The sequence below is a fragment of the Orcinus orca genome, chromosome 2, assembly GCF_937001465.1.
Source record: "Orcinus orca chromosome 2, mOrcOrc1.1, whole genome shotgun sequence".
NCBI classification, from domain to species: Eukaryota; Metazoa; Chordata; class Mammalia; order Artiodactyla; family Delphinidae; genus Orcinus; species Orcinus orca.
This window is the reverse complement of record NC_064560.1, coordinates 179,277,444-179,304,990: the sequence shown is the minus strand read 5'-3', so window position 1 is coordinate 179,304,990 and position 27,547 is coordinate 179,277,444. Positions and strand designations below refer to the sequence as shown.

At 36.1% G+C, this 27,547-nt stretch overlaps 1 protein-coding gene across 2 annotated transcripts in view; it reads left to right on the top strand.

Moving 5' to 3' along the window:
* CEP128 (centrosomal protein 128) overlaps positions 1–27,547 on the top strand; it is a 453,164-nt gene that overhangs the window by 352,291 nt on the left and 73,326 nt on the right. For both annotated transcript variants that reach the window (XM_033416425.2, XM_004262299.3), the window contains one exon: positions 22,149–22,198. In XM_033416425.2, coding sequence (XP_033272316.1) covers positions 22,149–22,198 — 50 coding nt within the window. The remainder of the gene's footprint in view (positions 1–22,148; positions 22,199–27,547) is intronic.

The following is a 27,547-nucleotide window of genomic DNA, read 5'->3' as shown; positions in this document are numbered from 1 at the left end:
TCAGATATGTCTTTTGCAAACATTCTCTCCCAGTCTTTGGCTTGTCTTCTAATTCTCTTGATATTGTCTGTCATAGAGAAGTTTTTAATTTTAATGAAGTCCAGCTCATCATTTTTTTCTTTCTTGGATTGTCTTTGGTGATGTTTCTAAAAAGACATCACCATACCCGAGGTCATCTAGGTTTTCTCCTATGTTATTTTCTAGAACTTCCATAGTTTTGTATTTTACACTTCGGTCCATGATGCATTTTGAGTTAATTTTTGTGAATAATGTAAGGTCTGGGTCTAGATTCTTTTTTTTGCATGTGGGTGTCCAGTTGTTCCAGCACCATTTGTTGAAAAGACTGTCTTTGCTCCATTGTATTGCCTTTGCTCCTTTGTCAAAAATCAGTTTACTATGTTTATGTGGGTCTGTTTCTGGGCTCTCTATTCTGGTCCATTGATCTATTCTTGTACCAGTGCCACACTGTTTTGATTGCTGTAGCTTTACAGTAAGTCTTGAAGTTAGGTAGTATCAGTCTCCTCCAACTTTTTTCTTCCCCATCAATATTGTATAGAGTATTCTGGGCCTTTTGCCTCTCCATGTAAACTTTTGGGTCAATGTATCAATATCCATAACTTTCTGGGATTTTGATTGAGATTGCATTGAATCAGTAGGTCAAATTGAGAAGAACTGACATCTTGACAATATTTAGTCTTCATATCCATGAACATGGTATATAACTCCATTTATTTCATTCTTTGATTTTGTTCAACAGAGTTTTGTAGTTTTCCTCAAATAGACCTTGCAAATATTTTGTTAGATTTATACCTAAGCATTTCATTTTGGGGGTGCTAATGTAATGGGATTGTGTTTTTAATTTCAAATACCACTTGTTCTGTGCAAGTATATAGGAAAACAATTACTTTTGTATATTAACCTCATATCCTACAACCTTGCTATATTTGCTTATTAGTTGCAGTATTTTTTTGGTCAATTATTTCAGATTTTCTACATAGCTGATTATTTCCTCTGTGCACAAAGGCAGTTTTATTACTTCCTTTCTGATCTATATACCTTTCATTTTAGCTTCTTGCCTCATGGCATTAGCAAGGGTGTCTAGTAGTGTGTGGAAAAGAAATGGTAAGAGGGAACATCCTTGCCTTCCCTGTACCTGATCTTAGTGGGAAAATGTCAAGTTTCTCACCATTAAGTATGAAATTTGCTGTAGGTTTTTTGTAGAATTTTTTTATCAAGTTGAGATAGTTCCCCTTTATTCCTAACTTACTCAGAGATTTTTATCATGAATATGTGCTGGATTTTGTCAAGCCCTTTTTGTACATATATTGATATGATCATGTGATTTTTCTTTTTTAACATATTGATATGGCTTACGTTAATTGATTTTCTAATGTTGAACCATCCTTGCATATCCAGGATGAATCCCACTTGGTTGTGATGTATAATTATTTTTATGCATTGTCAGATTCAATTTGTTATTATTTTGTTGAGAATTTTTGCATCTTTTTTTTGAGAAATATTGATCTTTAGTTTTCTTATAATGTCTTGGCCTTGTTTTGCTACTAGGGTAATTCTGGTTTCATAAAATGAGTTGGGAAGTACTCCATCTGCTTCTATCCTCTGGAAGAGATTGTAGAGAATTGATATAATTTCTTCCATAAATATTTGGTAGAATTCACCAATGGACTCATCTGAGCCTGGTGCTTTCTGTTTTGGAAGGTTATTAATTATTGATTCACTTTCTTTAATAGATTTAGGCCTATTTAGATTGTCTGTTTCTTTTTTGTGTGAGTTTAGGCAGATTGCATTGTTCAAGGAATTGGTCTGTTTCATCTAGGTTATCAAATTTGAGAGCATAGAGTTGTGCATAGTATTCCTTTATTATCCTTTTGATTTCCATGGGTACTGTAGTGATGTGCCCTCCTTCATTTCTGATATTCTAGTCATTTGTGTCATCTCTCTTTTTGTGATAGTTAACCTGGCTAGAGGCTTATTGCTTTTATTGGTCTTTACTAAGAACTAGCTTTTAGTTTTGTTGGTAGAAAATCTGTTGTTTTCTTGTTTTTGGTTTCATTGATTTCTGTTTTAATTTTTATTGTTTCTTCTGTTTACTTTGGATTTAATTTCCTCTCTTTCTAAATTCCTAAGGTAGAAACTTAGATTATTGATTTTTGATTGTTCTTTGTTTCTAATATATGCATTCAGTGTTACAGATTTCCCTTTTAGCAATAATTTCATGGCATCTGACAAATTTTGGTAAGTTGTGTTTTCATTTCCATTTAGTTCAAAATAATTCTTACTTTCTCTTCATATTTCTTCTTCAACCCATGAGTTATTTAGAAGTGTGTTGATTAATCTCCATATATTTGGGGATTTTTAGTTATTTATATTATTGATTTCTAATTTAATTCCATTGTGGTCTGAGAACAGACATTGTATGTCCTTTTCAATTTGTCAGGGTGTGTTTTATGGCTCAGAATGTAGTCTATCTTGGTGAATGTTCCATGTGATCTTGAGAAGAGTTATATCTTCTGCTGTTGCTGGATGAAGTCTCTAGGTGTTGATTATATTCAGTTGATTGATGGGTGGTGTTGAGTTCAACTACATCCTTACTGATTTCTGCCTACTGATTCTGTTCATTTTTGATAGAGATTGTTGAAGTATCCAATTATGATAGTGGATACATCCATTTCTCCTTGTGATTCTATCAGTTTTTGCCTCACAAGTTTGATGCTCTGTTGATAGATTCATACACATTAGGAGTTGTTATATCTTCCTGGAGAATTGACCCCTTCATTATTATGTCATGCCCTTTTATCCCTAATAACTTCCTTTGCTCAAAGTCTGATCTGTCTGAAATTAATATAGCTATTCCTGCTTTCTTTTAATTTGTGTTAGCATGGTTTACTTTCCTCCATCCAGTTACTTATAATCCATATGTGTCTTTATATTTAAAGTGGATTTCTTGTTGACAACATATAGTTGGGTCATAGTGTTTTTTAATTCACTGACAGTTTCTGCATGCATTTAGAACATTGACGTTCAAAGAGATTATTTATGTAGTTGGATTAACATCAAGCATATTTGTTACTGCTTTCTATTTGTTATACTTTGTTTCTGTTTTCCCTTCCACCATTTTTGTGCCTTTTGTGGTTTTATTTGAGGATTTTATATGATTCTATCTTCTCTCTTTCTTAGCATATGTTTTACTTTTTATTTTTTAATTTTTATTTTTTTTACTTTTTTTAGTGGTTGCCCTAGAGTTTGCAATATACATTTACAACTAATACAAGTCTACTTTCAAATGACACTGTACCACTTCAGGAGTAGTAAATACTTCATAATAACAATAATTTTAATTCCTCCCTCCTGTATCATATTGATATATCATTACTGTCATTCATTTCACTTACATATGAGAATATATAAGCATATATATATTTATTTATATATATATATAAAGATATATGCATAAGCCATATATAAACAAATACATTGTTGCTATTATTATTTTAAACAAACTGTTATTTGTTAGAACATTTGAGAATAAGAAAAATGAAAGCTTTTATTTTACCTTCACTTATTCCTTCTTCGGTGCTCTTCTCTTTATGTAGATTGGTGAAGTTTACTTTTCATTGTAAACTTTTTTTCCAACTGTTTGAAATGTTTTTACCCATGTACATATATAATCTTAAAAAATCAATAACTTTGTCCTCTTTTGGTCCAAAAAATATGAGTTCAGGTGTTTCCTTCTTATTGCATTCTTTCCAAAGGGACTGATTTCTCCAAAAGATGGAGTGTTGTGCTATTTTTGCCTGTTATTTACATTGAGGTTAACTCTGTTGGTTAGAGTGTACTGGTAATGACACCAATGACATGGGTTTTATTTCCATGTGGTTCAGTTAACTTTGGTTTTCCACTGCCAGAGACTGTTCCCATAATTACATCTAAAATGTGTTATTGGCCCAGTGAAGACCTCATGAAGCAAAGTGCGAATCTATCACCATGTGGGAAAATGGACACCCAAAAGCTCACCCAGCAGACAGTGGAGGGGACTATCATAATGGAATCTTTAAATTGACATCTTAAACAAAACTCATGCTATTTGTGCTGTCCAAGATATATGATTTAATGTTTTGGTTTTAAAGGGTTCAAAGTCAGTTACAGGGAAGGAATTTCCATTTATAGGCAAATCCTGAAATATTAACCAAGGTAACTTTTGGGGAAAAAAAAATGAGTCATGCTTAGCCCTTCCCAATTACATAATATTTACTTATCCAAATGCTTTACCAAGTTTAAAATATCTCAGCCTTATGTTTGAAATTACATATAACAAATATTTGATTATGTAGTTTTTTTTGAAAATGAAGGCTTTCATGTAGAAATTTGTGATCTTACAGTCTTTGCAGTATTATAATATGTCACCAGTATTCTCAAGTCATAATTCAGAAATCTCTCAAATCTCAAAACCCGGAATAATTTAGTTTTTAATATAAATTTATCATATACACTCATTTAGTCAATATTCATTACTTGTTTATTGGGTTCCAGGTACTGTATTGAATAAGTGCAAAGAGACCCTTTGCAGTTCCTGAAGTCTTCAGGAAATGGGGAAGGAGGAACAGATAAATAAGGAGACCATTATTATTTTTAAAAATAGTGTAGAAATGCCATATTAAAGCAAAGCACAGGGTAGTGATTGTGAGAGCAATTACTAAGGGTATCTAACCCCAAATGGGAAAGCTTTGCTGGATTCTGAATGACAACTAGGAGTTAGTCAGGGTAAATGGAATAGATAGTGTACTCCAGGCAGAAGAAATAGAGTAGGATTTAGAGGTTGAAGGGAGAATCCTACATTTTAGAACTGCAAATACTTTTAGTATGACCAGAATTTAGAATACGAAAATGAGTGGTGAAAGATAAAACTGGAAAATTAAACAAAGAACAGTCCATAAAGGGAATGTGGATTATATTCTAAAACCACTGGGAAGTGATTAAGATATTTTAAGCAACATTAGGTTGGTGTTAGAGGAAAATGAAGATGTGAAATGAGATGTAATCTGTGCTATATAATAAAGTTCAATTTTATGTTAGTAGGAAAGCTAGAATTAGATTCAGTTATTCAACAAGTTATTTACTGAGTACCTACTATGTGCCTGGCAGTGCTCTAGGTGCTTGAGATACTTGAGTGACCTGAACAAACAAAATCACTGTTTTCGTGGTGCTTCCTTCTCGTGGAGGGGAAAAGGCAACAGTTAAACAAATATACAAATCATGTTCCACGTGTCAAAAAGTACTGAGAAGAAAATAAAAGCAGCATAAGTTAGACAGAATGGATGTGTGTACCCTTTTATATCTTTTTAGTTCAGGGAAGTCCTTTCTGGTATGGTGATATTTGAGTAGGGACTTAAATGCAATCAAGGAGTGAATGGGAAGTTTGTTCTAGGCAGAAGACTCATTGTTCTTGGTGAAGACCCTGCGGCAGTGATTAATGGCATATTCCCAGAAGAGCAGGGAAGCAAGTAGGACTAGAGCTGAGACTGCAAAGAAGAGAGTTTCAATAGATAAGAGCAGCAAGAGAACCGATGGAGGTGGTGACAGGATGGTCGCATATGTGCAGACAGAATTGAAAACTGAAATCTACTTTAGGAAAAGCAGGGAAAAGCTACTGGAATAATAGTCCTCCCCATGTATCTTTTCTTTTGTTCCTCACTCTATCTCCTTCCTCCTCGTTCTCTAATTTTGTGTTACTTTGTTTGCCCTGGTCATACTTATTGTGCAGCTTCCATCTTTTCTTAGTATATGCTTATTTTCTTTAGGGTGCACATTTATTTTGAAAGTGAGCTGTATGTTTGTCTTTAGATACATAGCCTTTGATGTTCATAAATGTTGTATATATAAAATGTGCACGTATTTTGTATATAGTATATATATCAATATCAAATCAAGGCAGGAGTATAGAGAGTACTGTTTTAGATCTTCTCTTAGACCAGGGAAGTTCTCTCTGACAAGGTGACATTTGAACAGAGGTCATATATATGTAATAACATGGTGTTCAAGAGCCAGGCTATCCTGTTCTCTGCACATATTTATAAATGAAAGTACTGGGGGAAAAGAGGACATTTTTTGAGAGTAGAACCCTTGAGGTTTGTTATAAACTGGTAGATCTGCCTAACCCCTAGGGATTAGACTACAAATGCAGTACATTCTGTTTCCCAAACAAAGATAGCAGTCTCTATTTTAGGGAATCTGAACAATGAACATTTTCCTTTCCTCTCCCTGTTTCATAAGCCTAAACTCCCTCCAGCCTGTCAGTTATGATTATGTACTGTTCCCAGCTAATGAAAATAAGAGAAGCTGCTGATGGAAAGAGGAATTTTAAAGACTCTTCCAGAAGTATTGTGGCAACATGAAATTGATTCAGTCAGGTTGCTGGTGGAATTCACAGAGCCTGGCTTTTTGACTATATCTGTAAGTCACCACCACCATCCAATTTCGGATCCACAGTTTTTGCATTTTATGGACCTCTTTTTCAGTCAAGATGCTGCAGATCCAAAAGCAAAAGAGGCAAAATGCCTCTATTACTGTTTAATGATCAACCCTAGTGGGAAAGGAAAAGCTGATTAAAATCTATGAAAATGAAATGATAACACAGTACAGTGTGGCCAGTGTTAATACGACGATTTGTTAATGGGCTAGACAGTTGTAATCAGTATTAAAAATTACTTGAGACTCTTTTTATGTTTAGCAAAAGTCACTAATTAAAGGAAGCAATGACCTGTGAGATTATCCATGAAAACCATTTGCCATCTGAACATAACAACTAAGAAAACACTCATTTAAGATTTTTCTTTTCATGCCATAACCTTACATTGACAACTGTATTGGTTTAACTTTCATTTTTCTATTGCTAGTTACTTCGGTATTTGTTGAATCCCTTTGTTTAAATGGGACACACATTTTTCATTCTCATGAATGGGAAGGGACTAAAACCACTAAAATCCTAATTCTCCCTATTCATGAACTAGGTTTGGTATACCTGACTGACCTTTAGAAGATCTGTATGATGCCTGGTTTGGGAGAAAGCTGTCCTTTGAGGACTTCCACAGTCTTTTTTTTTTTTTTTTTTTTTTTTTGCTGTGTCACTGACAAGAAAATAAACTGATATGACAACTGAAAATATTTGTGTTATATAGTTCATTTGTGTAAAAATCCATTTTGTGAAGTTTTTCTTCTTCCAGGTAAAACAGTTGGTTTAATTTATTTGTTAGAATTTAAAAGAACTCTGAATAAGAAGATAGAGAAGAATTATTGTAATTGTGAGGATTTGAAGAACCAAAAGGGAAGATTTGTAATTATCTAAAAGTGTGTTTACCCTGGGTGTAAAAGAAAACAAATATATATTAGAGGTGAATGAGAATGAATTTGTCATGTGTCCTTATTATCTATAAATGGTCCTAACAATAAGAATAATTACTTAAACTAAGTGAAGAATCTCTTTGGGTTTTTAAAACGTTTTGGGGGGATGATTGTCATCCATGTTGATTCTGAATAATTGTTACTCATCCAGATTGAGGCACTCAACTAAGAGACAACAGCTAACATTTAGAGACCATGCAGCAATCTACTAAAGTACATTGCTTAAACTTTCAGTGCTAGAGAGCTCTTTGCAATAATCTAGTCCACCCCCATTATTTTATTGACATGATCACTGTGGCCAAGAAAGATTAAGTGACCATTCTTACAAATCTAATTAGCTAACTAATAGCAGAGGAAGAGCTAGAACCCAGGTCTCCTGACTCTCTCATTCTAATATTTTTTCATCATACTGAGTAAACCATACCTCCTTTGGATGGGCTTGGTCAAAACTTAGCCATGATCCTCAACGTTACTGATTGGCCTGTATTATCAGGGTTTTGCTATTGTCCTAATTTTCAAGTTATCCTGATTTCAGGTCTGACTTGATTCTTCTGACTTTTGCCAGAGGATACCTACTTTTGGAATAGGAAGCCCCAATTGTTTCAGGAGAATTAGAAGAGATAAAATGTAGAGGAATAACATAAAGTGTAATGAAGTAAATTGTAGTTATAACTTCAGAATAATTATTTTGCAGTTACTATAATAGAATAAATAATAAAAGTAGAAACAAAGTACTTTGGGATACAGAAGCTAAAGCAATATCTCCAGGAATATGAGTGGGTATGGGATAGTTGGTGAAAATCAACAGAGGATATTTGTTTTAGCTGGGATTTGAAGAATGGTTAGATATTTTCTAGTTAGTGAAGTCCAGGAAGGGCATTACAGTTAATGCAAGGAGATATTGCAGTGATGAGAGAAGACAATGGTCTTGGAAGTAAATTTGTAGACATATCCTTTATAAAGGACATATTAATGAGTTTGGACTTTATGTGTCTCAGCACGGGAAATACTAGATGTCTACATTTCATTATTCCCCCCACCCCATATCCATGGAGGACATCAAAACTGAATTTAAGAAACTTCTTTCTACTGAGCTTAGGCATATTGTTAGAATACTTGACCATACATGCTACAAGAAGCCATGACCAATCACTTTCAGCAGCACAAATAGAATCCAATACTATTAACAGTTCAGTACACTTTTGAATGGAGGGTGACATGGCATCTCTGTTTTAGATTCATAATTTGGAACAGTGTAGGGGAAGATTGAGTAAGAGGAGATTGGGGCTAGGGAACACAGGTAGGATGCTGTTGTAGTAATTCAGGTGAGAATTTCAAGATATGTTTTTGAAATGGAATGTATAGAACTTGAAGATATCATAGCTTTTCTGAAAATTTTTGTACTAATTTCCCCCCATCCATCCATTTTGGATTTAGTAAAACCTCAATTGCATGTTTCACAACATTTCACTATATTGATTCCCACTATATTGATTCCCACAAATTCCACTATGTTGGCTCCCACAAATTCAAATCAGTAAGAAAAGATTTAATTTCTAGTTTATAAGATATAGTGAAAGGGAGGCAGTAATGTTGTTGAGTCTCAGTCTTCAGAACAGAATACAATATTCAAGAGAATATTGATGTTTTTTATCCCATCAATGTGGAGTTATATCCAGTTATTTTCTTTCTTGCAAAAGAGGGGCTCTCTAATCATCAACACAATTTATATTCATAATTAATAGTAACAATAATTATAATTTGTACAGGTGTGATGAAAGAATTATGACGATGATAATTACTATTACAGTTGAGCCTTGAGCAATGTGGGTGTTAGGGGTGCCAGCCTTCCACACAGTCAAAAATCTGCGTATAACTTTACATTCCACCCTCCATATCTGCAGTTCCGCATCCATGGATTTAACCAACCATGGATTGTGTAGTACTGTAGTATTGATACAAGTTTCTTGAAAAAAAATCTGTGTGTAAGTGGACCTGCACAGTTCAAACCTGTGTAGTTCAAAGGTCAAGTGTAATTGAAAAGTTATGTATATTTCTTCTATAATCATTATAACAGTCCTAGAATGTTGGCATTTTTGCCCCCATTTTAGACTGGAGGAAAGAAGAGTAGATGGATAAGATTATATATCCGAGTGACTGACACCAAAGCTTATACCCTATATTCCTCAGCATGTCCAACGTTTTTTTTCTTTCTTTTAGTAATAGTAGAGAGTTCAACCATACAGTTTGCTCTAGAAATATGGGTAATTGTAGTTGCCTAGAAAAGAGAAGATGGCTGTCTGGACTAGGGCAGTTGCAGTGAGGATGGATAGATGGTAAAGGGCATGTTGAGGTATTGACCTCAAAACATAATTAGTTAATTAACTTTTAATATCCATTTTCTGTCATTTTATCTAAAGCCCTTCTGAATTTTTTAATTAAATTTTTTTTCCAAGGATAATTTTCTATTCACATGAAGTTGTGAGAATACTAAGAGATCCTATAATACATAAAGATCCCCTTACTCATTTTCCCCCAATAGAAATATCTTACAAAGCTATTGTATAGTATAACAACCAAAATAGTGACATTGATACAGTCAGTATACAGAACATTTCCATCAACACCAAGATCCTTCATGTTGCCTTTTATAGCTACACCCACTTCTTTTCTATCCCCACTTCATCCTTAACTTCTGGCCACCACTGATCTGTTCTCCATTTCTATAATCAGGTTCTCTATCTGTTCCATTGATCTATGTGTATATACTTCTATCAAGACCACACAGTCTTGATTACTGTAGCTCTGTAACAAGTCTAGAACTTGAATAAACTGATTTCATCCAGTTCGCTCATTTGTTTAAGCTGCTGTAGTTCCTTTACCTTTCCATACAGATTTTAGAATAACCTTGTCTTTAGCTACCAAAAAAATATTGCTGGGACTTTTATAGAAATTCTATTGAATTTTATATCAGTTTGGAGAGAATTGATATCTTTACAATGTGAGTCTTCCAGTCCATGAACATGGTATTTCTCATCATTGTTTTGCATATAAGTCCTTTATATGTTCTGTTAAATTTACACTTAAGTATTTCGCTTGGGAGGGGAGTCTTTTAAATTGGTATTTTAATTTTTAATTTTGGTTTCTGCCTGTTCATTCAAAGTATATTGAAATATAATCAATTTTTGTATTTTTATCTTGTATCCTGTGACTTTGCTGAGCTCACTTATTGATTTCAAGAGCTAGTTTTTGTCTGTTTGGGTTTTTGTTGTTGTTAGAGTCTTTGGGATTTTCTATGAAGACAATCATATTATCTGCCAATAGGGACACTTATTTCTTTGTTTCCAATCTATATACTTTTCATTCCCTATATACATTCATTTCCAATATCATGATGAATAAGAATTGTGAGAACATTGTTGCCATATTTCTGATCTTACAGGGGAAACATTTCATCTTTTATCATTAAATATGTTAGTTGTAGGTTTTTATAGATGCACTCTATCAAGTTGAGGAAGTTCTATATTTTTTCTGAAGTTTTTTTTAATCATGACTATATGATGAATTTTGTCAGATAATTTTTATGCATCAATTGATACAATTATATGATTTTTTTTCTTCTTTAGCTTGTTAAAATGATGGATTACATTGATTGATTTTTGAATATTGAACCAACCTTGCATCCCTAGAATAAACCCAACTTGGTCATGATATATAATTCTTTTTATATGTTGTTAAATTTTATTTTCTAATATTTTGTTAGGGTTATTTGCATCTGTATTTAGGAAGGAGCTGCAGTTTTCTATTTCTTTTTTTAATTGTATATTTTTTGTAGCAAGGTGATACTAGTTTGATAAAATGAATTAAAAAGTATTCCTTTTTTTCTATTTTCTGGGAGAGATTGTGTAAAATTGGTGCTAATTCTTTTTTAAACATTTGGTTGAATTCACCAGTGAAACCTTCTGGCCTGGAGATTTCTTTTCTGGGAATTTTTGTATTACAAATGTAATTTACTTAATACTTACAAGGTTATTCAAATTAGTTATTTCATGTTGCGTAAGTTATGGTACCTTATATGTTTTAAGGAAGTGGTCCATTTCATCTGAGTTGTCAAATTTATATGTGAAGAGTTGCTCATAGTCTTCCCTTAATATCCTTTTTATATCTGCAAGATCTGTAGTGAAATCCCCTGTTTCATTACTGATGTCACATGCTCTTTCTCTCATCAATCTTGCTAAAGGTTTGTCAGTTCTATTGAACTATGTAAGGAGCACCTCTTTGTTTCATTGATTTTTCTCTCTTGTTTTCCTATTCTCAATTTCATTGATTTCTATTGTTATCTTAATATTTTTTTCCTTTCACTGCTTGGGATTTATTTTGTAATTTTTTAGGTTCTTGAGGTGGGAGCATACAGTATTTATTCAAGACTTTTCTTCTTTTCTAATGTATGCATTATTTCTAAGATTTTCTCCTCTGCACTGCTTTGACTGTGTTCCATAATCTTTGACATGTTGTGTTTTCATTTTATTCAATTTATAATATTTTTATCTCCCTTGAGACATTCTCTTTGACCCATGCTTTATTTAGAAGTGTTTAGTTTCCACGTGTTTTCCCTGTTATATTTATGCTTATATATATCCTTGGCATATGCTTATATATATCTTTGATGATCTTCTGTCTGATTGTAATACCAATTGTTGAGAGAAGGGTGTTGAGGTCTCCAATTCTAATTTTGAATTTTTTCTATTGTTCCTTTCAGTTATATCAGTTGGTAGATTAACCCTTTTTATCATTATATAATGTTCTTTTCTGTTTCTGATCGTTTTCTTTGCTCTGGAATCTACTTTATCTTATATTAATATAATCAGTCCTGCTTTTTTTCATTAATATTTACATGGTGTGTCTTCTTCCATTTTTTACTTTCATGCTGCCTGTATCATTATATTTGAAGTGACTTTCTTACAGACAGCATATAGTTGGGTCCATGGGCAATGTCATGGATCAATAGCCGAGTCGTCATTAATCCAGTCTGCCAACTTCTATCTTTTAAATGGTACATTTAGACCATTTTTATGTAATATAATTATTGATGTTATGACTTAATGTTTGCCATTTTTGTTTGTTTTCTGTGTTTTTTATTTCTCTGCCTTTTTTCTGTCTTCCTATGGGTTATTTGAGCATTTTTTAGAATTCCATTTTGATTTTTCAATTCTGTTTTTGAATGCATCTCTTTGTATAGCTTTTTCAGTGGTTGTTCTAAACACTACACTGCATATACATGGCTGTCAAAGTCTACTGGTATTGTCATTTTATCAGTTTGAATTGTAGATGACTTTCTTCCTTCATGTTCTTTTGTCCTTCCTATTTATAATTTAATTGTCTTACATATTCCTCTATATGCATTTAGAATCATATCATGTTACATATTTTGTTTCAACTATCGAACATAATTTTAAAAGCTAAATAGGAGAAGGAAAATCTATTGGATTTATCCACATATTTGATTACTGTGCTCTTTCTTCCTGATCTTTTAAGATTCTTTTATCATTTCTTCTCTTTTTAGAGACTTTTCTTTAGTTGTTTTTTTAGTGTAGGTCTGCTGACAACTAATTATCTTAATTTTTCTTCCTGAGAATGTCTTGAGTCCACCTTCATTCTAGAAGGATATTTTCACTGCATACAGGACTCTGAGTTGTCATTTCTTTTTTTCAGCATTTAAAAATGTAATGACCTCCATGGATTATAATGAGAAATTAGCTAGCATTCTGTTTCCCCCCTATAACTATGGTATCATTTATCTCTCATTGCTGTCAAGATTTGTTCTTTATGTTTGGTTTTCAGAACTTGGTCTGTATTTAGAATAGATTTAGGGTAGACCCAGGAGTCTGAAAGGCCTAGGAAGCTAGATCTAATTTACTAGTAGGTGCATCAAGAAACCAGCACAGGGCTTCCCTGGTGGCGCAGTGGTTGAGAGTCCGCCTGCCGATGCAGGGGACTCGGGTTCGTGCCCCGGTCCGGGAAGATCCCACATGCCATGGAGCTGCTGGGCCCGTGAGCCTGTGCTCCGCAACAGGAGAGGCCACATCAGTGAGAGGCCCGCATACCACAAAAATAAAAAATAAATAAATAAATAAATAAATAATAATAATAATAAAAGAAACCAGCACAAACGTTTATAGTTTCTGTAAACAGGAGATGAACAAGTCAAATACCCAGAATTTCTATAGGCCCCAAAATACATACCCACTTGCACCTTATGAGTTTAGAACCTGAACAAAGTCCAAGATAAAGGAATTTAAATAAAAGCCAAAGTTTCCATTAGGTGATTATAATTTAGAGATATTGTATGTAGGAAGGAACATGATTTTGTTCCTGGGTTTGAGCATATGAAACTTATTCTTGAAGTGGTGTTTATAATAGATCATAAACGTCTCTTGCTCATTTTGCTAATTGTCACATGCAGTCCTTTTGACCAAGATAGCCCTTAGACTGATTTAAGACAGGTTACTTGTTTCTTAATGAATATGTTCTTTTTCTGCTCTTGTTGCTAGTAGAAATGTTAAAAATCTTAATAGTTGATTGAATCGGAACTTTCAATCTATATCTTGTTGTTTCTTCATGCCAGAGCCAAGAATTAGGCAGAATGGGGTAGATTACTTTGTTGTTTTCTGTAGTGTAGCAGTTTTGTGGAGAAGATGTTTTAAATCTCTGTAAAGTTGTCAAGATGGAAAGTTTCACCAGAAATGAACTGACATCAAATAAAACATGAGTACCTGTATTTGGATGTTTTACCACATACCTAAGACAGACAGTGGATTCTAAACCTTTCATTTATTAGACCATTTGGGCTCCATCTGTAGACCAGCATGTTGTTTCAGCGTCTGAGACAAACCACAGAGGATAGCCATACTTTTTGAATGTTATTCTTCATTTCAACCTGTGTGTTTTCTGTGGTCAGACCTTATGAGAAAGCTCTTAACTCATTGTGGTATATCCAGATATGAACCAGTGGGTGGCAGTAGATATGGCAGAGTTCTAAATAATGTAGCTACCAATTATGGATGGAATCTAAAAGCAGGATGCTTGAGGGCTTTTTTTGCTTATTTGTTTTAAAATGCAGGTGATTATTTTTCACACATTTTTCTGATTTTAGTAGGCATACTGAAGGGTAATTTTTTTAAAAAACCATATATATATATATAAACTCTGACTAAGTACCAGACACTATTTTAAGTGTTTTACTTATGTTAATTTTAAACCAACACATTTTATTGTTTTTTGAGGTATTTCGTCTACTATAGAGTCATATTGTTATTCATTTATCCTATTTACATTTACTAGTACAATAAAATAGGAAAAACATTGACTGGCAAATGTTATATTAAGCTGAGAAACTATTCAACTGTTACCCATTCATTTAAACAGATTTTTTTGTTGTTGTTTTATGTTGTGAGATATTCTGTATGTTGAACACATCTTGCCAAAAACAACTGCTTTTTCAAGTGTCTAGGTATTTGCTTTCCATCAAAGCCACATCTTTTGATGTTATCTCCTAGAGGTGAGGAATTTTATTGTGCACAGCTGTTAACAGTAGGTCTTCTCATAGATTGCTGATGTTACACAAGTGCTTTAGCAAAATTTACTTTTAGTTTGGGGAGGCATTGGAAAATGTATAGGCATTCACGGTAGGGCTTGAAATACTATGTCGTTTCAGTAGAAACCTTGAAAGGCAAAGGAAGGTAGTCACTGTTTTATGAAACAAAGTATCGGACCCTGGTCCAGTTCAGAAGCCCTAGGCTCAGGTTCACATACTTCTATCTACTAGTTATGTGATGTCGCCAGAGGCTTTTAATCTCTCGGAACTCAGTCCTCATCTACAAGATGTGAGAAGGTGGGATTAGATCAGTGGTTTTCAGTCAGCACAGTGTGGAGTTTAATTGCCCCACCACGGCACCACAGGGGTTGACCCCAGGATAGGAGGGAAGTCCAGTGGTCTGGCCTCCAGGCCCTTCACTTCTGCTTCCACCAAAGCAGCTTTCTTAATTGTTTATTCATAATATACACTTGAAAGTGTGTGTGATTTCACTTGTAAGGCAGAATTCTACTTCTTTTTTTTAAAAAAACCGAAAACCTTGGCATTAGGTTATTTCAGCGGTCCCTTCTGTCCCTAAAATGTCAGTAATCCTAAATAACTAGAGAGCCAGGAAAGGAAAAGAGAAATCAACCATTGTCTTCAGCATGTAGATAAAATCTGGAGTATCTAGTATGTAACTGTGGGATGCTAGGTCCATCGTTTATGACCTTTTAAGGGTTGTAGTGCGCTCTTTAATTTGGTTAATTTGTTAATTTCATTATATTGCGACCACCACCCACAAAGAGGAATGGCACAAATTTACTTTTTAAAAAGTATTGCATTCTTTTGGAATTTACATTATCTCTTGTTTTCACTGAATGTCAGGACACATAGAGTAGCATTGAAAAGGTGCACTGAATTACTAAGTGAAGATACAGGAGCCAGAGACTAAATGCTTTTCCCTAAACCTCAGTCACTAATTCACCATATTCTTCTGTCAGTGCTACTGTGTCCGGTGCTGTTGTTATAAATGTTGCGGAGTCTGAAACCCTTGTTTCTATAACTTTCTCTTCATTACCAGCTGGGCTGAGTTATAATAAGGATGAGATATTTTATAGTAAAAGAGAAGAAAAGAAACACTACTCCTTTCTAAACATGATTGCCAACCTTTCTGTGAAGGGTCAAGTTGCTAGATGAGTGTATTGGTTATGCCCACCTGAACATGATTCTCCTTTTAAAAGCAAATAAACAAACAACCTATCTGTTTCCTTGGCTACTAGGAACCAGAATCAACATAAAAAGTGTCAAACCTCCTTAAATAGCCAGACCACTAGTTGCGAAGGAAGTGGTGGAGACAGTCTTAGCCAAAAACATGATCATGATGTATTACCCTGCATGTGCCAGAGAAATGCAACGTGGAACAAAACAAAACAAAACAACAGGATTCTCCAGTTCTCATCCATGATGTCCTGCTTTTTTAAGTGGGACTTTTTCCCTCCTCTAATAACCATATGTCATAATGAGTTAGTATCAGCTCTTTTAAACTGGCTAGAGCCTGTCCAAGGAAAATACACAGAATGGTTGCCCTTTTCACCAAAAATATCTTTCATTTACTAATGTTGATGGAAGCACATTTAGCCACAGCAATTTGCATGGCAGTTGAATTCTGTTTGTATAGAACAGCAAACCAGAGAATAATAAAGCAAAACATGAACATGCCAGTGCTGAGCAAGGGAGCAGAGCAGCCCTTCAGCTTTTGCCATGCCGATCGTTTGTTCTGATGCTGGAAGAACAAACAGCAAGTTTACTCATTATATCCAGGTGCACTCATCACACTCAGGTGTCACAGCATTATGTAACGTCAACTGTCCAGAGGTCTCACCTGTGGACAGGTTCTCTCATCCTGTGTCTGTCTGCAGTAGAGTAGTCACTCCTCAGTGATGCCAGGTAGCCATATTTCATCAGCACAGGTTGATGACCTTGTTAATCACCCCAAATGCATGTAACTGAACAATGCACTTAACAAGTGAGCCATTGCATAGAGAAGTGATGTAGGCAGAGAAAGGTATTTGGGGGGATCCAAGTTAAGTAGCAAAGGTAGATAAGCAGTGGTTAGGGAGGCTATGGCTATAAAGACATCAAAGCCCTGGTTGTTGACATCAGTGAACTCCTAAGGTAAGTGAGAGGAATACAAACGTGTGCATTTAAAAAATAACCATATGAAGAAAGGTACAATAAGTACTGAGTGGTACCAAAGAGAGCATGATATGATAGATGGGGTAGGAAAACAGGAGAGCAAAGCTCTAGTTGCGTCTCTAGCACTAACTAGGTAATTGCAGGCAAACCATTTGCCTTCTTTGAGCTTCATGTCTTCATCTATTTATTGCAGAATGAAATGTTTCACTGTGGAATAGAAAGTTCTTGCTAACTCTAAGTTCTCCAAGTTTCTGCATAGAGATAAGGTTCAATACAGCCACATCCCCAGAGACTTTTAGAAATGACAGCAATCCAACTACCGCTACTAAAGAAAAAAAATAGTGTTAGAAGTTCAGGAGTTACATGGACTTCAGATAAGGGTGTATCTGTCCTGAACCAGCTCTCTGTTTCTTGGCTCTGCTTTCTTCTTTACCAGCTTCATTGTTGTACAAGTTCCTTTGACATAGTAGAAAATAGAGCCTTGAAAGCTCCAGGCTCATATAAGCTTGCAGCTTCAGAAGGAGATATTCTTTCCTGGTATCCATGTCACTGCTGGCCTTGCTTAGCTTATATGTGCAGGGAGGTAGGGTGCTCTAATTGGCCATTCTGGGTCGTGACCTACTTTTGTGGCCAAAGAAGTTAACCCCTTGACTGAAAGTTCACAGGAATCACATGGAAAAGAAGAACATGAAGTTCTCAAAGGGGAGGGATGTGACATGGAGACCAAAACAAAAACAAGTGTCTACTTATACTCTTGATATAAGCTGGGATGAGAGTCAGTGGGGGTGAACAGAAGGGGATTTTGTATTTTAAATATCAATTATAGGAATTCCTTGGCAGTTTTTGTTCAGCCATTCAAAATCAAGCATCGCTATTGGTATCAGCTTTTTGGAAGAGCAGCATTACCTTTATGTATTTGAAGAAAACTGAGAACATGATTTTTAAATTGCAGTAATTCTGTGAAGTTCTGAGGGTAGACTGAACTCCTTTACATATATATTTTATCAAATGTGTGAGTTGAGTTTGGCTGTATAAGAGATCCAGTACCCATTATTTATCCAGTTAAGTTTTAGCTAAGGGGTTTGGTGTTTGCCATACCAGGTTGACTCTGGAGGAACTAGATCAGTTTTCTTTAATGGTTGATAGACCCCACTCTCCACCATTCCAGCTCCACTGTATCATTAAGCAATGCAATTCATTACAAGGGGGCTCAGCTCCGAGAACCTCCTAATATCCAAAGTGGAACAAAATGGCCACACCCACACAGAGACACAGTAGTGATCTTGTATCTCACAAGTACTTATTTTTTAATTTAAATTTTTAAAATTGGAGTTTAATTGACATAGAATATTGTATTATTTTCAGGTGTACAACTTAGTGATTTGACATTTATATACATTACAAATTGATCACCACTATAAGTCTAGTAAACATCTGTCATCAGGCAAAGCTATTGTAATTTTATTGACAGTATTCCCTATACAGTACATTACATCCCTGTGACTTGCATGTTTTATAACTGGAATTTTGTGCCTCTTAATCCCCTTTACCTATTTCACCCAACCCCATCCCCCTACCCCCAGGGACCACCAGTTTGTTCTCTGTATTGATGAGTCTGTTTCTGTTTTGTTTTGGGGGTTTTTTGGTATGTTTTTGTTTTGTTTTGTTTTTTAGATTCCACATAGAAGTGAAATAATACAGTATTTGTCTTCCTCTCTCTGACTCATTTCACTTAACATAATACCCTCTAGGTCCATCTGTGTTGTTACAAATGGCAAGATTTCGTTCTTTATGGCTGAGTAATATTTCATTGTATATATGTGCCACATCTTCTTTATTCATTCATGGACACTTTCTTACACCATATACAAAAATAAACTCAAAATGGATTAAAGACCTTATAAGACCTGAAACCATAAGACTCCTAGAAGAAAACATAGGCAGTAAGCTCTTTGACATCAGTCTTAGCGATATTTTTTGGATCTGTCTCCTCAGGCAAGGGCAACAAAGGCAAAAATAAACAAAATGGGACTACATCCAACTGAAAAGCTTTTGCACAGCAAAGGAAACCATCAACAAAACAAAAAGGCAACCCCCTGTGTGGGAGAAGATATTTGCAAATGATATGTCCAATAAGGAGTTAATATCCAAATTATATAAAGAACTCACACAACTCAATTTCAAAAAAACAAACAGTCTGATTTAAAAAATGGGCAGTGGAGCTGAATAGACATTTTTCCAAGGGAGACATACAGATGGCCAACGTACACATAAAAAGATGCTCAACATCACTAATCATCAGGGAATGCAAATCAAACCATAATGAGATACCACCTCACACTTGTTAGAATGGATATTATCAAGAAGACAACAAAAACAAATGTTGGCGAGGATGTGGAGAAAAGGGAACGCTTGTGCACTGTTGGTGGGAATGTAAGTTGGTGCAGCCATTATGGAAAATGGTTTGGAGGTTCCTCAAAAAATTAAAACTAGAACTACCACATGATCCAGCAATTCCCCTTCTGGGTATTTATCTGAAGAAAATGAAAACACTAAATTCAAAAAGATATATGCACCCCCGTGTTTACTGAAGCATTATTTACGATAGCCAAGATATTGAAGTAATTTATGTCTCACAAATATTGAAAAGAGTTGTACTGAAGATAGAATTACTAAAACTGGCTGTTGTTTTGGCCTGTCTGATATCCATACCTCCTCCTTTTGTTAATAGTACCCTGATGTTTGGAAACAGTCCTTTCTGTTCTTCATCCAATCCTTTTGGGATTATCAGTGAAAGTGCTTCATACTTTCCCCTGGCCAAGCAGTAGGCAAAAGATCTAAGCTAGTCTCGTTAGCTCTTCTCTTTATGGAATTTCATTTTGAGTGGAGTAATGCACAGATTAGTGTTACCCAGTATAAAATGCCCATTAGTTCATGTTACCTTCATCCCTACACCCCCAGACCAGTTGTTACTCTCTCCAGAGTCTGAATCCACTTTTCTGTTATCTATTGTTACTAGATGTATTGTATTGATAAGTTACTCTTACATCCTTCTAATAAATTCTGAATGCTTGCTATTCAGTTAGCAGCTGGTTGCTATCAGTTAGCAAGTGCTGTGTACCAAAGCATCCCCCAATTCCATTTATTCCATAGGTCATGATTCTCTGAGTTGAAGTCGGTACTGGGCTCAGCTGGGCAGTTTGACTGGTCTCAGTTGGGCTCCCATCTGAGTCATCCATGCTTCTGGGCATTTGCAGGCTACCAGTTGGGGCAACCTGCAGGGTTTCAGGGGTGGAAAGAATACTGGACCATATGTCTCTTGTCATCTGGCAGGCTGGCCTGGGCTTGTTCAAATGGTGGTGAAAGAGTTCCAAGTGGAAAAGTGAAAATGCATGAGGCCTTTTGGAACCCTTATTGCAGATTAGCACAGAATTGCTTCTGCTGTATCCTATTTTCTATTTACCAAATCAAGTCAGGAGGCAAGCCTAGATGCAAGATACATGTGACCTCTTGATGGAAGTAGTTACAATGTCGCAATGCAATTGAGTAAGGATGCAGAAAGAGGAATGATTGAGGGCACTTAATTTACCACACCCCAAGTTGCTTTCTGTACCATATAGCTAAAAATCCTGATGTGCCAACAAAAAACACTTTAAAAATACACCCTAATACATTGGCATGCTCCTGTAACTTTCTTGATATAACTCTGAGTATGGGTGTTTGGGGAGCCAACATCAGCCGGCTACAGATAGCAAAAACGAACTTTCATCCTTAATCCCAGTACCCTGTGTCTTGAGGGGACTGCTTGCCACTCCTCTGTATTTCTCTCAGCTGTGCAATCTCAAAGGGCCATCACCATCAATTATATCATCTACCAGGTCTCCTGAAGTTTCAGGATATTGCCTGTCCAGTTATGACATATACCAGCATGACTTGGTTACCCAGTATATTACTGCTTCCCGCTCCATCTAGTAGCACTTGCTAAAAACATTTGCATTTGCCTTTCTGGGGTACATATTGAATTTCTGTACGTTATATTTTCCTTTTATGCAGCACAGCCTCTTGGTAAGCTATATCAATCACAGAGTAAGGCAAATGCTAATGTTAATGTGCGCTGCTGTAGGTATTTCTTGCCAGTTTTCATCCAAGTTCTAACTCAGCCCAGCCCTCTTTAGGTTTGTGAGATCTAATAAGATCATAGCGCAAGGTGGTATAGCTGCAGGCAGAAAATTCTGCTTGCCAAATTCATTTTCCTTTATAGCAAGTTCATAAATTAGTCTAGGGCACAGAGATACCATGGTTATACGCATGCATTTAGACAGAACGCTCTTCCAGCCACTAATTTCTCTGAGATGGTGCCAGACAGTTGGTCAGATGTAGCATCAATGCTTCCCACCCCCTCAGTGTGAAATGATAATTAATATGAGTTTACAGTTAAGGTGGTGTTCTACTTCCATTAATCACACCCATTATTCCAGGGTGTTTTAATTTGGTTAAAAAATTGACTCTGGAGGTGGAACTTGGCTTGGGAGCTTATTTTAAGAGCGAATGGTTTGTTTCTATTTTTTTCTTTCAAACGAAAAAAGGTTTTTTTTGTTTTCTTTTTTAAAGAAAATTTTGTGTTGCTTTTGAGTTACATAAGCATTAGGCCAGATTTCTAAAACATTGGTATGATTTTGGATTTGTAATTGAGTTGGTCTCATTTTCTGGTATCGCCACCAGACCTAGGACCTCCCAGGGCTTCTTAGCTAGCTTAGGTTTGGCAGAATCCAGATCTCTACCGCATCTCACCAGTTGGGATCAGAGGGCATTTCTTTCATGTTGCTTCTTATACTTAAATATATCAAATTCTCTTTCCGGACAACGGTTTATACAAGCTACTGACTGAATCGAGTTTGAAAGTAAGAGGCAATGCATTTTGACATTGTATTTTGATGGATATTTTACTTTCTTATTATAGATCTGCTGGAGGAGACTCACAGAAAAGATGAAGAAATGGAATCTCTGCAGGTAAAGTAAATTCTCCAATAGGGCAGGTATCTTTGGTTTAAACATTTGTTTTTACTCTGTTAGCCTTCATTATTGTCACATTCAGACCACTAAGGCAAATGGAGTAAAAAAATAAATAAATAAAAAGATCTTTGAAACCCAAGTTGGAATTTGCTTCATTTTGGAAGTGTTTGAGAACATTTATAATCTCTGAAAGCAGGAAGCCAACTCAGTCTCTGTGCTACTCTTGAAAGGAACCTTTATTCCCTGGTATAGCTTAGTAGGAACTGCAGCATTAGGAAATGAAAGCAACATCTTTACAAAGTCCTTTCCCCAAAAGCAGGGCTAATGAATGAGGATGAATTCATGGAATCTACATTTTCAAGTGAAGATCAAAAGTATTCTGACTCCATGAATACCATCTACTAATGACCAACCAACAATATTAACACATATATTGAGCTTATCCTTGTATGCCTCTCCGTTCACTATGGATGTATACACATTTCTTGGACTGGAAAATTGTGTTTGAAAGATTGCACTAGAGTTTTAATTGACATTTCCATGGTATGAGTAATTGATGTTAACTTGACATCTGACAGAAGTTCTCTCTTCCTTTTACATTGGGCTAGCTTACAAACGGGTAACTCGAGTGTCTATCTTTATTAGGGGAAACAAAATCAGTTATACTCACATGACAGAACCAATTCACTTAACGTCACAATGGGGATTAAGAACAGTAAATACTTTGGACATTTAAAGTTCTTCCTGGGCCTGGAGCTGCAAGGCAAGACTGGAGAGTGATATAATGAGCTGGCTTGAGTGCTTTAGAGGTAGAGATGTTTGCTTCTGGTGAACAAAAGATGGGGTAAGCAAAGCTCAAAGAGCAAGAGAAATGTTCTTTAATTGGGGGTTCTTCTATTTGATGTTGTATCTGGTGAGAGAAAATTGTATAATTGAACTGAAGAATGATTAAGAGGAGTGTGTTCTGCATACCCAATAAAAGTAGCAAGTGTTAGCCACAATTTGTACAGGTTGGATTCTTTTAACATCTTGTGCTGTATTCAGGTATAAAAAGAAAGTTCAGGGCTTCCCTGGTGGCGTAGTGGTTAAGAGTCCGCCTGCCGATGCAGGGGACACGGGTTTGTGCCCGGTCCGGGAAGATCCCACATGCCACGGAGCGGCTGGGCCCATGAGCCATGGCCGCTGGGCCTGCGCATCTGGAGCCTGTGCTCCGCAATGGGAGAGGCCACAACAGTGAGAGGCCCTGAAAAAAAAAAGAAAAAAAAGAAAAAAAAGAAAGTTCAGTCTGGGGTTAGGAAAAAAATCTCAAGTGTATACTTGCCCTGTCTATCTCTGAGAAATTAATGTCAGCAATGCTTATTGTTATAAAGAGCAAAGGTATATATGTGTACTAATTGTATATAGTGAGAAGGTGATTAAGGCTTTATTATGCATTTTGGTTATGCATTAAGTTTACCATTGGCCCCAGAATACCACAATGAGAATAAGCATATTTATTGAGTACTTAGTACATATCTGGCCTTTTGAAATGGCATCATAAACCTTTTTTTAGTTTATTTCTCTCACAGTATGAATGTTAGAACCAGAAATCCTGTTAAATATAATAGCCTATGTTGTTTCTCGAGTATTTATTAAGTACTGGCAGCATTTTCTACCGAAATGTCCATTGAGTGCACTAGAATGCACCAGCCAACTAACTATGGATGTTTAAACCTAGAGTGTCCAACCTGATGTCCAAGAGCAGAAGAGTTCAACGTTTGCCCTTTGTAGTGGCAATTAGTGCCCAATACTAACACTGTTAAGAGCAAAGAAGGAGCTTACTACCTCTCAGAGTGTACAAGCGTGCAGGGACACATCACACAAAGCCTTGTATTTTAAAGACTACAGGAAAATCCATCGAAAAGGGCCTCCATTCCTGAGTTTCCATATTCAACTATAAATATTACAGGTGATATTTTTGAGAAGATTATTAAAGTATATAGGTAGAAGTCTTACAATCACAAAATAGAACTTTGGGGAGAAAAAGAAAAAGTAGTTTTTAAAAAATTATAGCACTGGGCTTCCCTGGTGGCTCAGTGGTTGAGAGTCCGTCTGCTGATGCAGGGGACGTGGGTTCGTGCCCCGGTCCGGGAAGGTCCCACATGCCGCGGAGGCCCGTAAGCCATGCCGCTGAGCCTGCGCGTCCGGAGCCTGTGCTCCGCAACAGGAGAGGCCACAGCAGTGAGAGGCCCGCGTACCGCAAAAACAAAAAACAAAACAAAACAAAAATTATAGCACTAAGTACTGGATATTGACCACTTTGAGTTTTAAATCTTGGCTCTGCTTATGATTCACTAGGTAACCTTGAGTAATTTTGCTGTGCCTATTTTCTTATCTGTAATATAAAATCGTAAAACTGTCTTCCAGAAGTGTTTAGTGTGCATTAGATTATCCCAGAAGGGAGAGCTAAATATTTCATTACAATTTACAGTGTTAGCAAATCCCCATGTATCCAAATTGAAGTCAATTTTATTTACTCATTATCATCATATAATTACGTATAACAGCCATTCTACATTTAATGTTATCCTCCTTAAGGGTAGGAGGTGTTTATTTATCTCTAAACACTTCCCAGTTCCTTTAAATAAAAGGTGCTCCATTTACTCATTGAACAAATATTTATTGAGTACCAGTTCTGTGCAAGGCACTGTACTGGGCAAGTTGCTTATGCTAGATAGTTTGTTGCCCTTTATACCAGAATTAATGAAAAAGAATTTTAAATAGATGTTTATAATAAAATATTAAAAAATGATATTAGAGAGGATGTATACATCATTGTGGGAACATATAACAGGACCTATCTTTGGTAGAGATACAGGTAGGTTGGGTGCAAGTACAGGGGGTTGAAGGTGGGTAGGTTGAGCAGGGCTGGAGTGGCAACCCAAGTTGGCTTCCCAAAGGAAGCCAGTATTTAAATGATAATCAGGAGTTAGCATTGGTGGGTTTGGAGTAAAGGTAAGTTTTAGGCAGTGCGAAGGATATGGGAATGCATGAGGTAAAAGCATCAATTTCATGTTTAAGGAACTGAAAGAATTTCAGTGTGGTGGAGTATAGTGTCTGAGAGAGGAGAGGCAAGACAAGAGTTTATAAGGTTAACAGAGGTCTAAAGGATCTCATAAAGGAGTTGGAATTTTACCTTTAGTATATGGGAAGCCAGTAAAGGGTTTGAAACAAGAGAACAATGTGATCAAATTCTCACTTTTAACAAATAACTGGCTATAAAGTCCAAAACCATTGGGGGCAGGCAAGATTGAAACCAGGGAGACCAATTAAGCAAGTGTTCGTGAGAATGTTGCCAAGAGATGACAGTGACTTGGATTGGGTGGTAGCAGAGTGTGTGAAGAGGAATGGGTGGTTTCTTAGTATAATTTAGGATATAAACATTTAGGGAACTTTTAGATTGTTAGGGAGTATAAAGAAAGGAGTTAAGAATGACTCTTCGGTTTCTTGATTGGGCAACTTCATGGATGGCTGTGCTAGGTCATGAGATAAGAGGAAGTTGATTAGTTCAATTTTATGGTATTCTGAGTTTGGGCACCTTGAAACATCCAGGTGGCAATGTCCTATATTGAACTGGACATGCAGAATTTGGTGTCATCAGATCTGGTCTCTGTATCACATAGAGATGATACTAGAAGTCATAGGAGTAGGACTTCCCTGGTGGTCCAGTGGCAAAGAATCCGCCTTACGATGCAGGGGACAGGGGTTCGATCCCTGATCAGGGAACTATAGATCCCACATGCCACAGGGCAACTAAGCCCACGTGTCACAACAACTGAGCTCATGTGCCTCAACAAGAGAGCCCACATGCCGCAAACTACAGAGCCCACACGCCCTGGAGCCCGCACACCACAACTAGAGAGAAGCCCATGCACCACGATGAAGAGCCCGCATGCCTCAACGAAGATCCCGAGTGCCGCAACTAAGACCCGACACAGTCAAAAATAAATAATAAATAAATTTTAAAAAATAAATAAAAGTCATAGGAGCAATGAGAACTCCCAGGGAAGTATGTAGAATAAAGAAATGAAAACTTAACCCTGTGGAACACCAACACTTAAATAACAGGCTAAGGATGAAAATCCTGCAAAGGAGTCTAAGATCTAAAGAAAATAAATTCTAGAGAGCATAGTTTCATGAAGCTTAACAAATAATATTTCAAAGGGCAAATAATCAGTAAAGCTGAATAAATATTTGTTTAATCCTTGAATCCACTTAGCTAAGGGGTTTAGCTTTTAAAATAAAAATTTATTTTAAAATAAAAAATTGTAATTTCCTATCATATTTATGAAAAAAATCATTCACTTTTGTAAGTATCCACTAGGTAGCATAATGCCTTTCCATAGTAGGTACTCATTAAATTTCTGTTGACTAAACAAACAAATGAATGAACAAACAAATGAACCACCCTGCTGGTCTCTTATTTACACAGAACCTATTCCTGGTTCTCTTTAAGGTCTACCCATTAAAAAACAACCACCATCCCTGTCCTAGAGTTCATTTTTGTTTAAAAAACTGGGGGGCGACTTCCAAGTTCTGTCATTCCTGTACACATACATACACACACACAAACACACACATACAGTTACTTTCACTCTCCCTCCTTCTCTGTATCCTGTTCTGCTCTCCCTCCCTCCATGAATGTAATATTGAAACAAAAGGTCAGTAAGTGAGTAATTTGTCACAGTGGTAGGAATCGGTGGGAACAGAAAAGGATAAAATGGCGAGGGTGGGGACAGCAGCAGAGAGGAGAGTGTTTTCAATCTTCAGAGGAATCACAAACAATGGAGACAAACATATTGGGTGATTTTTACAATACAGCTGGTAATTACCAAAATTCTTCACTGGAGCTTAACGTTGTCTGGCTTTGTGTGTGTGTGTGTGTGACATTCATTTGCAGTTACATTGTGCTGCTCTTCTTAAAAACAAAGTATTGTCTTTGACTATAAATGTGTGGCACAGTATCACAGTCCTATTTGCATATGGGTTTGAGGTACGTTGAAACAAGCAAATCCCTTCTTTAATCTGCTGCAGATCAGCTGAAACATTTTAAATAGACACAAAAGATAATCCATTCTTCCTCACTTTAGTTGAAAAGTATTCAGTGACTGACACCTTACGTGTGATGGCTGCTAGTGGTAAGGTTGCTGTTGTTTTTATTTTTTAAATTTCCAGCCTACCTGGCTCACCTTTCACCAGTTTCTTGCTTTCCTCCCCCGTTTCACTTTGTGAACCCCAGAATGCAAAACACACCAAAAGAGTATCATGCTTCGTTATGAAAAGCTTCAAAGTGCTACCTATGACAGT